Source organism: Gopherus evgoodei, chromosome 3 (assembly GCF_007399415.2).
Source record: "Gopherus evgoodei ecotype Sinaloan lineage chromosome 3, rGopEvg1_v1.p, whole genome shotgun sequence".
Taxonomy (NCBI): domain Eukaryota; kingdom Metazoa; phylum Chordata; order Testudines; family Testudinidae; genus Gopherus; species Gopherus evgoodei.
The window spans coordinates 86,335,578-86,347,642 of record NC_044324.1 but is presented as its reverse complement, the minus strand read 5'-3'; the positions used below and the strand labels follow the sequence as shown (position 1 = coordinate 86,347,642).

Genomic DNA, 12,065 nt, shown 5'->3' with positions numbered 1-12,065 from the left:
AGAGCCAATCATGAAAGAGTCCAGCAAAAGTCTGGGTTTTGGGATCCATTGAACTCTTTTATTTCATAGGCAATAATTTTTCTGTATGAATCTCCCTTCTCTTATGACGCTGTAGGTTGTAGCACACTGCCTATTTACCATACCATGGTCTCTTACTTCCCAGTGGTGTGTGCAGTCCCCAGCTCCAGCCTTTTTTCTTGCACAGGCTCAGTAATTAAGAGCCTCAGCTCAGGGGTAAGGAGGCTTCCTGTCTCTCTCTCAAGAGTCCAGTTGTTCCCTCTGGTCAGGGAGAAGGAGAAAAAGGAGTGAGTCAAAACCTAGCCTGGTTTCACAGTTTCCGTCCTGCCCCTGTAGATTACTCTGCTTCAGCAGCTACCTGCCTGCCTGCTAGAGCTCCCTTTCAAGCAGGTCCTCCACAGGGAGCATGCCTGGCAACTGCTCAGTAACAGGGCCTTGGATCAATACAGATTCCACCACCTTTAATCTTAGTTTGGGGTCAGTGAACCCCATCATAGGGGATTAATAGCACCTTGTCCACTCTGTCAAAGGCTGCAATGAGGTCCAACAGCATGACCATGGAGGTCTAATGTGTTCAGGGCCAGGAGGAGATTGTCTTTTGGTGCCATTAGAGCCATCTCTGTGCTGTGTCCTGGTCTGACTTTTGATTGTGAGGTATCCAGGATATTGGCTGATGTCACATGTTAGAATTTGGTGGCTACAACATTCTCACTTATTTTGCCCAGGAATGGGAGGATGGAGCAGGACAGTAGCTGGAGAGATCTTCAGGGTGTTGGCTTTCTGAGGGCTGAGATAACTATTGCATTTTCCAAGGAGTTTGGTAGTTGTGCTTCTCTAAAGAAGGCATTGACTACTTCGGTAAGTTGCAGGCATAGTTCTTCACTGGCTACTACCAGCCAGGAGGGATATGGATCTTTTTTACAGGGGCACGGAGACTTTTCGCTTGTAGCTCTTGTATTTTTCAGAGCATCCTGAGCTTTGGCATGTGTGATGGGACCAAACTTAGTTGGGGTAGTGGGATGGATAGTACAACTTGGTCAGAGGTGGAGTTTTTCCTCAGTTAGCTCAATATATATTTGGTTGATCTTATCAGGGGAGGGAGCTCTTCACAACAATCAGTGCTTGATCTGTCATCTGGGCTATGCAGTCTGGGCTAACTAGCCAGCTCACTATGCAAAATAACTTGGCTGGCCATGATTCTGCAATACTGATTGGGGAGGGGTAGAAAGCTTGTTGTTTCTCCGTTATGGTAGTGGTGTTGTCCTGCAGGTGTTTGTGGTGCAGGTGGAGGGAGTCAGAATATATTTTTGCACCATTGCCATTCTAACTTTGTGCCTGTGCTTAATCTGCAGTAGTTCATCTGTGAACCACTGTGATCTTCTTGGTCACTGTAGGTGAGTGGCTAGCTTGGGGCCAAGGCATCAATAGTAGTGGAGAACAGTGACTGTAGTATTGTACTAACTCATTGGTGCACTGGCCTTGTATTTGGGTGACTTGTTCAAATAGGGTGAGTTGGAAATTGAGGAAGTTCTGAAGTTTCTCAGGAGCAGACCAGCTTTGGCTGCTCACTATCCTGGAGGGAGGGAAAGCTCTGACCTCTGGATAGATGGTGACCAGACCAGGACAGTGGTATGTTGGTCTCCAGTATTCAGTGCTAGGCTGAAGATAAGATCCAGCATAACATCTGGCTGCATGTGTAGGTTAGAGACTGACTGGTAGAATCCTGTGGTTTTCATGTGGGCCATGAGATCAATGCTACTGTATCACGGATACAGTCTATATGAAGGTTGAGGTCATTGAAGACAAGGAATCTGGGGGATTCCAATACCATGGAGGGCAGCAGCTTTGTACAATCCTCTGTGAAGAGGACGAAGTTTTCAGCTGCAGTTATGTACCTCACAAGCAGTCTGATGTTCCTCTTATCCTCTGCCTCACAGATCATATGGATTCAATCAAATGTTGTTGTGTCTGAGATGAAATGTCTTCTGCATCCGAGGATGGAGGGGAGCAGAACTGCTACTCAATGTCTTGTCTTTTTTTTCTGATGCATTCTGAAATCTGTCTTGAGATGTGATGTAGAGTATCCTGTGGGGACTAGTGGCGCCAGGGTAGGGTTGCAGGTGGCACTGAACCATGTTTTAATGATGTAAGCAGGGTCATGTGCTCCATCCAAAATGAGATGATAGATGGTGGCCACTGACTTTGCATTCAGCTGCAGGAGCTTCAGGCTCTTATTTTCTTCTCCTCTGTTTACTGAGGTTACTGATTAAGCAGTTAGCTTTAGCATTTATTGTAGCATACGGTGTTCTTGTGGGACATGTTCTCAACCCAGTGATAGTGGAGATTGGGGAAGGGGTGGGATAGTGTGGTTCAAGGTCATTTGAAGGTGCTGGTGTTACAGTTCCCCAGATCCCAAAGGCCTGGCAGTGTTGTGCTGCATTGTAGTTTGGAAGATTTATATGTTGGTACTTAAACAGGTGCAGCTGACAAAGGATAGTATTGGAGTAGTGGATTGTGATGCAAGTAGTGGTGAGGGGCCGTTTCTTCCCATCACCTTTTATCTTTGTCTTTGTTATAATGAAGTGGTACTTTGTATTCCTGTGAAGCCTTCTGTTCCAGGGTGGATGTGGAGCTGAGAGGGCTAAGTTGTAGTAGGAGGAGTGGGTAGCCAACAAGGTTGGATTATCCATTTATATTATATAGATACTGCAGGAGAGGGAGCAGAGACACTAACAAAACAACCCTGGTGCTTACCAGCAAAGTTGTGAACATGTTGTCTCCTTAGTTTTGTCCTAATAATTTTCCCTGCAGTGTTGTTGCCATAGGAAAGGTGTTGGGTCAGAGTTGGAAGTTATGAACATTTTTTTGAAGACCAATTATAATACATTATGATGTTTTAATAATTAAACATAAAGACTAACTACAGAATGTTAGCAGCCTTCATTTTAATATTGCATTTGACCTTTCATGCAATCGAAGAGCAAATTTGTAGCACTCAACTGTGCAGAAACAGATGCCTTGTGCATAGAGATAGGCCTGCACCACAACCCTGAATCCAGTCACTGCCCAAATTAATGAGGATAAAAACAGGGCTCCAAATTTTGTTGCTGGGCTTTCCTTGTCTAATAAGCCAAGCCAAAATCCTTGATCCAAACCCTCACAATATTGTGAGGGTTTGAAACACAGATCCAAATATGGCACAGTCCCATCTCCATTAAAGTCAATGTTTGGAGAAATGAATTCCTTAAAGACGTAGCTAAGCATTACAAAACATTAATTATACACTATGGAAACATCTGTCTGTTGTAAATGGGAGATACTGTACCCAGCTACTGCTCTAATTACAGTGGCTCATTTATACTGTACGGTATGTTTCTTGTCGGAGAGACGAGGCCTTCAATAGGAAATCTGTTCTACTAACAGGTTTGTTGATTACCTGGTACAAACAAGTTTTAGTCTGGAACAGATGTATTGACCATAAATTAACTTGTCTGTTCAGCAGGTTTATTTGTGTAGTTATTCAGAGGTTCATCATATTTAATCATTTGAATATATGGACGTTTTCAGTCATTTATCAGGTTTGTCCCTGCAGCCATGATATTTTATTTGAAAGAGTTTCATTGTACTAAGCAGAGAAATGCAGAGGCTGGGGCACAGTTTATGTATATTTTTAACCGGCATGGCTTACATCAATGTACGTATGATTATGGTTCAGGATATGGTAGGTGGAGATTGTTGAATGATTTGTTATTAATAGTTTTCATTAAGGGCTAGACTGAACCTTTAGATTCAGTCCTGAGTATGAGGCAACCTGCAACTGCACTGCCCCAGAAAAGAATTGAGAGTCACAATTCCTCCCCTGTCCTCCTCTTGCTCTATTGATTGGCACAAAGCAGAGGCAGAGCCATGGCTCCTCCCACTTTGCTGCTGGTTTGTGGGAGGCAGGATGCAGAATGCAGCTTCTTACTTTCTTCCTTCTCCACAAGCCATGATCAGAGTAGTTTCTATGCAATCATGCCGAGAGATGGAGGCTGCTCACTTCCTGTTCCCCTCACAGAGTCACGTAGATCAAGGGCATAATTCTATCCTAAGAATTTATCCCCTGTTTTGGTTAGCAAATCATTATGAACTATTGCAGATTTTCTTAGAATGTATTTGCATAAACTATTCACTAAAAAGTTTGAATGAATAACCTGATTTTGTGAACTGGTATTTTTGGCTACTCAGTGATTGGTAATTTAAGTTTCACGGTATTTTTTTCAGTTCTCCCAGATTGGATTATTGAAGATCTTTAAATGAATAGTAAATTTTTGGATGGATAATTTATGAAAGTTTCAAGATTTGCAAACATATTCACAAACATTCATCAATTGCCTGAATGCTTGGGAATAATGAATGATATGATCTCACAAATTACAGCAATTTGAATTCAGAGATTGCCAAAATAATATTAACAAATCCCTAGATTTACTGTTCTGTCACTGGTAGTTGTATATGTGTCTGTTTAAAAAAACAACAACCCATCTACACCCCTTTAACTGCATAGTTACAAACTCACTGCCTTGTAATATTTTCAAAAGTCCCCATCATCACTGATTTGTATTACTGAAGAAAGTGGAGTGCCAAGATGGGGAGAGTGCGGTGTATAAGATAACCATATTTCCAAAGTAAAAAAAACAAGAACACTTTTGTGTAGACATTTTTTAGAGCCATAAAATAGTTATAGGAAAATCATTTTTTTAAATATGTGCCACTGTAGCTACTTCCAGCTTCTAGCTAGACAGTGAAATATGCAGGATTCCTGCACCCTCCCCAGTAACATAGTGTTCTGAATGAATTTATCATGAAACATTAAACAAACGTATTTAACATACACTTTGAGCAAAGGAACAGCTTTGTGTATGTGTGATCATTCAACTTTGAAGAATCTTGCCCCCTCTGTCACTTTTATTCTCTGATACAAATGATAACTGCATAGCACAGCGTTTGTTACTTGTCTGTACATCTTTTGAGTAATGCTGTACAAAAGATGGGAGTTCCGTTTTGTGAAGATTTTTTTTGGCTCTGAATCAGAGTGAAACCTGAAATTTTGGAAATGCTCTGTGAGAAAAAATTCCAGAAAAAATATTCATTTTGGATTAACTGAAATCTTTTGTTTCAAAAATGTCATAACGATCTGTTTTGACACTGGCAGAACTTTTATCCTGTTTTCCTTCCAAAATGAAATTCTGGAACCAACCAACCAACCAATTTTATGAAGCATTTTCATTTCAAAGGAACCATATATTCCAATGGTACATGGTTCTGTCAGAGTTTCTCTGACCAGCTCTACCTCTGAGTCCACAATTTCTCTGTATAACAGAATGAGACATTAGTTGCATTTTTAGGCTTTTCTAATAATACATATTGTAGAGAAAAAGTAAAGCTATACAAAGCAACAAAGAGTTCTGTGACACCTTAGAGACTAACAAAAGTATTGGAGCATAAGCTTTCGTGGGTGAATACCAACGCATGTGTCTGATGAAGTGGATATTCACCCACAAAAGCTTACTCTCCAATACATTTGTTAGTCTATAAGGTGCCCACAGGATTCTCTGTTGCTTTTTACAGATCCAGACTAACAAGGCTACCCCTCTGATACTTAAAGCTATACAGTTGTCCTGGATATCCCTCCTCCAGATACTGTTTGTATCCATTCCCCACCAAAGAGGAAAACATGTCTGATTAAGATATAGAGTGAGTTTATGTCTTCTACTTCTGCCTTTAATAGAGATACTGAATATAAAGGACTACAACTCTCCCTGGATCAGGTGACAGCAACCAAGCCATCATTCTCATACGCAAATTCAACTCCAACCATAACGGACAACAGAAAGGGCAGCAAATCACGGCTCGCAAGCACAAAGTCAAAGTCAAGGACATCACCGTATCCACAGGTAGCTGTCTTTGAACAACATGTTTATATTACAAAGCTTTCTTTACTTCATAACTTCATTTCGGCTGACTTCAAGCAGGAAATTAGAATGTGCTGAGGAAAGTACCCCTCAACATAAATAAAGGGTGGCAGAATTGGGTCCTTAGACTATAAGATCTTTAGGGCAGGAATGTGTTGTTAATTGTAAAATACCCTGTACAGTGTAAAGCAACATCAATAAATAATCATCAGTAATATATGGTGGGGATTTCATGGGGGAGGGACAAGTACAGAGTTGAAAAAGCTTTTGGTATAGCATTTTTGTTGTTTGGTATCTGGGGACTTTGAGTTGTGCCTGTTTGAATTATCCAGTTATGGTATGATCCTATTTTTTCTTAAACTGTTTTTCTAGCTCTATAATTTATCAGGAGAATGAAAGACACTAGGAAGCACATGAGTGGAGTGGTGAAATATTTGCTAAAAGAAGTGAGTTTCTAGGAGGGGTTAGGATGATATGGCTTGGTGAACTGGAGGAAGAAGGCACAAAGTTGTGAATGGGAAAAGGAAATACAGGCAGATGGTGTTAGGTTTTAATAGACTTTAATTCCCTTTTTTTCATATTCAGGCTTACATTTAAAAAAAATCCCTTGACTATTGTATCGGGTCAAATTTCCAATGGATCTCCAAAAACGTGCTTGCAAAAATCTGTTCATACAACACTTTGGCTGCACAGAACCCCATATTTGATTAGGAAAGTATGGTTTGTTGAGCATACACACTGTTGTGGCTACCAAACATTGAGCCCAGTCCTGTGGGCCTTACTCATGTGCTCCAAGTGGAGATAGTTGCATGAGTAAGGGGTGATAGTCAGATAGTTGTGGATGCCTGCAAAGAGTCCAGTTGAATACTTGGCCCGTAGTGTTATCTCTTGATATGATCTCCCTGCAAGACCAATATTTGCAAAACTGGGTTCTTAAACTGAGGAATTTGTGTTCATACTGTGGTGCTTAAATAAGTGGCCTGTTTTTCAGAAGTGCTGAGGACCCAGCAGTTTTAACTTACTGCAGTGAGAGCTGCTGGGTATCAAGTACTTTTAATATGGGGATACTTATTTTGGCACCTCAGGGGACCTCCTAACTTTGTGAAGCCAATTTTTAAAATGGTCATTATAGTTACTGTTACTTCATATTTTGATCACATTACACTCTTGTGTGTTACTCAGGTCTTGGTCCAGAATAGCCTTTCCTCCTGAATGCTCCACAATGAATAGTTCTAATAAAATGTGTTTAAAATTTCTCAAAATTTTAATCTACAAAATATTCCCAATGAGGTGTTCAACTGTTTATCTTTTGGGCATCTGAACTCATCCATTGTTTTGCATTGTCTCTTGATAGGCCATGTTCACTACTGTTAGTTTTATCCAAAGCCTCCCCCCTGCCCCCGACCTGAGATTAGATTCTTCCTCCTGGCCACCAAAAATTTTCTTTTGCTAGCACCTTTAGCAACCCTCATGTATTTGGGCCTTAATTTAGTAGCAGTTGTTGCCTTTATGGTTAGTCTCCATTTCAATTTACATCCTTATCACTGGTTAAACTGGTAGGAAAGTCATGTGATAGATTTTGTCATATATAAAGCGGCAACAGTGCTGGTTGCCAATTTCTTGAAAAATGGTCATGCTGTACATTATAGCACCCCACCACAAGTAATGCTGGCAGCTTGTCTGTACCTCATCCCTTCCAGTCACTGAATAAACTGTTGAAAGACCAACTGAAGCTGTTGTAAAAAACTTGCAGCAGGTGGCATTGCCTGTGCCCATCAGTTTCCAGCCCACATAATCTGTCACTCAGTTGTGGAGAAATGGAGAGTGACTCAAAAGCATGGCTGTAAAATGATGGCAGTGGTTTTGGCTCACATGCAGAGCCTGTTTTTTTTGGAGGTGGGAATTCTTACTAAAATTAGAGCCATTGAACATGAAGATCCCTTGGGGTTACCCAGCTGTCAGTAGGTATTTTAATAGTACCTGAGTTTTTTAACTATGTGCCCCCTTGCTTCCTTACTCTTAGAAGAAAAAACAGGGGAAACTGAGAACCTTTGCCAGCTGTGTACCACTAGGGCAGCTACATGAGATGTGGACTGTAAGAAAAGCAGATTTTAATAAATCTCAGTTGCATGGTCATTACATGGGCAGGAGAAGTGGAGCTCGACTCTTTTAACACAATGTTTACATTTTTCTTAAACCTCATATTACTGCTGAATAAGGTGGACCAGGGTATTTGCAGAGCAGAATCTTTCTACTAGAATCTCTTTCACCGAAAGTAACTTTGTCGAATTGCAAGTGCTTGTCAGAATTTGTTTAATTCAAATTGATTATAGCAGAACAGGGACCTGCAAAGCCTGCCTCAGGGTGGGAGAAGGGACTGCCAAATTCTAGGGCAGACCAATATTCATTATGTGATTGTGCGGTCTGCTGCTGTCTGAATGCACTGATCTGCTTGTGGAGCCTGATTATAGAGGTGGAGAGATTAAATACAGGAAAGAGGATAGAAGAAGGAAGGGATGAGAGACTGTTGGGGTTATTAGAGAAAGGAATGACTGAGTTGACGAAAGGATATCCCTTTCCTTCTCCTCAGCCTCATTACTATAATTCTATTTGAGGTCTCCCAAAATCTAGCTCTGGACCTCATTTATTCTATATCCCAAAGATCTAGCCCTGGGCCTCATTTATTCTGTACACAGGAAATAGCAAGATTGGCAAAACGTTTTAATTGTGATCATCTGAACAATTGCTTTGGAGTTTAATCTTCCATTAGTAATGATCATTTAAAGGAAAAGTTGGAAGTTCTCAGCCTCAGATGGAAACCTTTTATGGTCAGATTTTGATCAGCCTTTATTGCTTTGTCTAAACCTCTTCCTTAGTTCTCTTTGGCGAAGACTATATTCAATAGCTGTTGGGTTTTTAGTAATTATTAGACCATATACTTTTTTTTACTGTAGCAATAACACTGCCCTATAAGTGCACATTAATTATTGCTAAGTTGCCATGCAATTGATGTTGATGCCAATTTTGCTCTACATTCACTCTAAAAGGAATCGTTGGGATTCGTTCTGCAACCCATACGCATTCTCACTCGGCCAAATCACCAACTGTTTTAAAGGGCTATGTAAGGACATTAGGATTGGGGCCCATGCTAGACTGCCTCTCATTTGTTTACTGTTTCTTGCTATAGCCTAAAGCTTTGGCAACTGCCAATGTATTCCAAACAGCAAAGCAAAACCCTTTTTTATAGTAAACATAACTCCTGATCTGGTGAAGACTCACCAGCAGTGGGGGTTATTTTAATGGACATGCTGTATTACTTTAATCTAAGCCTTTCACCATCTGTTCTGCCTATAATAGTGAATGCAAAAAGAACATATTTTACATTTCAGGGTTACATTAGTAAGAAGAAAGATAAAAGTGATTTAAAAGCATGCATATGTTCTTAGTACAATGCAGCCCGCATCTGTGATGTTTTTTCTCATGGCTAAGACACAAATCAAGAGGAAAAGCTGCTAACGCCTCATCTAGTGAAAGTTTTTCATGGAAAAGAGGACTCCACTCTGAGAGGATTTCACTGTATATTTAACAGTTTATAATGATAAAAACCTGAGCAGGCTGCCAGGAAATTAGATAACTGTAACATCCATTGCATGAATGTCTGGCATTGTGTGTGAAGCTGGCTGTTGTTGCTATCTATGGAAGGATGAGGGCTGAGGCCAATGAGACACTTGTATTCAGTATTATGAAATGGGAGGTCAGGTGTGTGTCTGGTAGGGGAAAAGCGACAAAAAATATTGTAGCCTAATACATTTTTATGGCATCTCTTAAACTAAGCTTTAGATAGTCATGGGAGGATTGATTTCTTCCTCTTTTTACCCCCCCAAATAAAACCCTCCCGAAAATTCTCTGGGATAAAAGGAGCATCAATGAGTCCAAATGATCCCTCTCTAGGTTGATGCTAATCCTCTGATCACTTCTCATCAGGCTGGCACACTGAACTAACATTTTGGAAGACAGCTGTAGTGTCTGGAAGTGCCAGGTCAGTCTGTCAGGAGCTGGCAGCCCAGCAGGAAGCAGTTGAAGGACTGGAAGTGGTCTGAAATAGATCATTTGAATTCATTGTTATTTCTTTTCTGCCAACAATATTTTTAGCTTTGGAAGGTGTGATTGATTTCAGGCATTGTCTCAGGCCAAAGAAGTCCTTCATCTTGTCCCAACCTTTATCACTTAATTTGATTAAACAAGCCACATGTCTAAAAAGTGCTGCCTGAGAGCAGACATGGAGAAAACTGAGCAAAGCTGAAAATTTTCAATTATGCAGGAGCAGTTTCTTTGCAGTATACAATGGTTTCTCTGCTTGTGATTGGCCAGATTGCTATTGAAACCAAATTCAGTTTTCTGTGCCCTTTCATCACCTGGGCTAATTGAGCCTAATTCTAATTTGAGAGGAGCCGTTTTCATTTTTGTTTCAGCAGAGCTCAGAGCTGCTGCTTTACAACTGCCTAAAACTACCACTGAGGAAAGTCACACTTTACCCACATAAGTGATCCCACCTGTGAACATCATGTTCCCAGAAGACATAAGGGTGGGAAGGCAGCAGTAGAGACAGCTTAATAATGCCAACTGGAGAAGCTTTAAAAAAAATGTTTTAGGTTATGTCTAGATCATGTGAGCCACAAATAACTCATTGTTTTAATTTAATTTCGCCCAGGGCCTACCAGCTCCAGGTCAGGTCTCAGATGACCACCTTTTACATCAAGTACAAAGTCTTGCTAGTTTTGGTTACTTGGCTATATGGCCATTACCTGGTTCATTTCTGATACATTGGATATGTGCCCTTTGGAATGGTTCCCTGCTCTGTGAAATGTGTGTGAGACCTGTTGAATTCACTCTTATTTTTACCTATGTGAAGAAGTTCACCACAGAAGTCAAACACATTTTCATTGCAACCTAAATATATCATTAGGGACAAAAACTCTTTCCATCTTGGTAGCAATGTAGCTGCATAATAGAGCCTGGAGAAAAAAAATGCCCATGAAAGCTGAGCAATATTAGGAATGTTCACCCTGTGAGAAATTCTAACATTTCAACATTTTATTGTCATCCCAAATTAAAATGAAAAGTTTAAATTCAAAAAGTTTTGTGGAACAGAAGTTCTGAAAAATTGCTGTTCAAAATATTGAAATGTAATCATTTGACATTTTTGATTGCAATGCAACATTCTAAACTTGGGAATGTCAAAACACTTCATTTCTAGTCAGTACAACATTAAACTGCATTTTCCCATTGGGGAGCATTGTCTCATGGGAGTAGTGGTTTGGGAACCTGATGCCCCTACTTCCCCTTCCTATGGAAAATTTCAGTTTTCCATTGGAAATTCATTTTGACAAAAAATTAATGCAATTATTTTTCATGTGAAATCATGTTTTTTTTCCAAAAAAGTATCTTTTTAAAAAAATAAAATAAAATAGTGAAACCATTCTATTTTTGGTAAAAAAACAAAACAAAACAAAACAGTTTTTGAAAACCTCAATCCAAAAACTGAACCGAAAAGCATTTTTTATTTTTAGTGAAAACTTTTACCAAAGGATTTTCAATTTTTTTGGTTTGCATTTTTTTGTGGAAAAAAATTAAAAAAATTGACCAAAATAAATTTTTGTGTGAAAACTTTTCAAAACAAACTCTATGTCCTTGTCACAGAAAAGTTTGAGGATGTTCATGCTAGGAAGAGCAGAGAAGAGTTTATTTACTAGTTTGGCACACAATGCTACACCAATTAACAAAAATTAACAGCTAACTGAAGTCCATTTATGTGAGCTAAGGTAGGGTAAGGTATAATATCATGATATTATATCCCAACTAACAGCTGATCTTAGCCATCAAAGGCCGAGAAATCTGTATTCCTGGCTCAGAATGTTGGATGATTTTCCAGGCTGGTTTTAAAGGGTCTAATTTGTTGCCTCTTGTTCCCTCATCTTCATCTAAAACTTATATATCTGAAAGGGTCTGGTGTTCCATAAGACTGTGAGATAAATAGGGTTGTACTGGACTGTTAGTCATTTGCTCCACCCTGCATGTCTTCTGCCCATAAGT

At 39.9% G+C, this 12,065-nt stretch overlaps 1 protein-coding gene across 1 annotated transcript in view; it reads left to right on the top strand.

Annotated features, from left to right (window-relative positions):
- Positions 1-12,065, top strand: part of SIM1 (SIM bHLH transcription factor 1) — a 58,980-nt gene that overhangs the window by 38,647 nt on the left and 8,268 nt on the right. Inside the window, exon 9 of the mRNA XM_030554226.1 lies at positions 5,789-5,954. Coding sequence (XP_030410086.1) covers positions 5,789-5,954 — 166 coding nt within the window. The remainder of the gene's footprint in view (positions 1-5,788; positions 5,955-12,065) is intronic.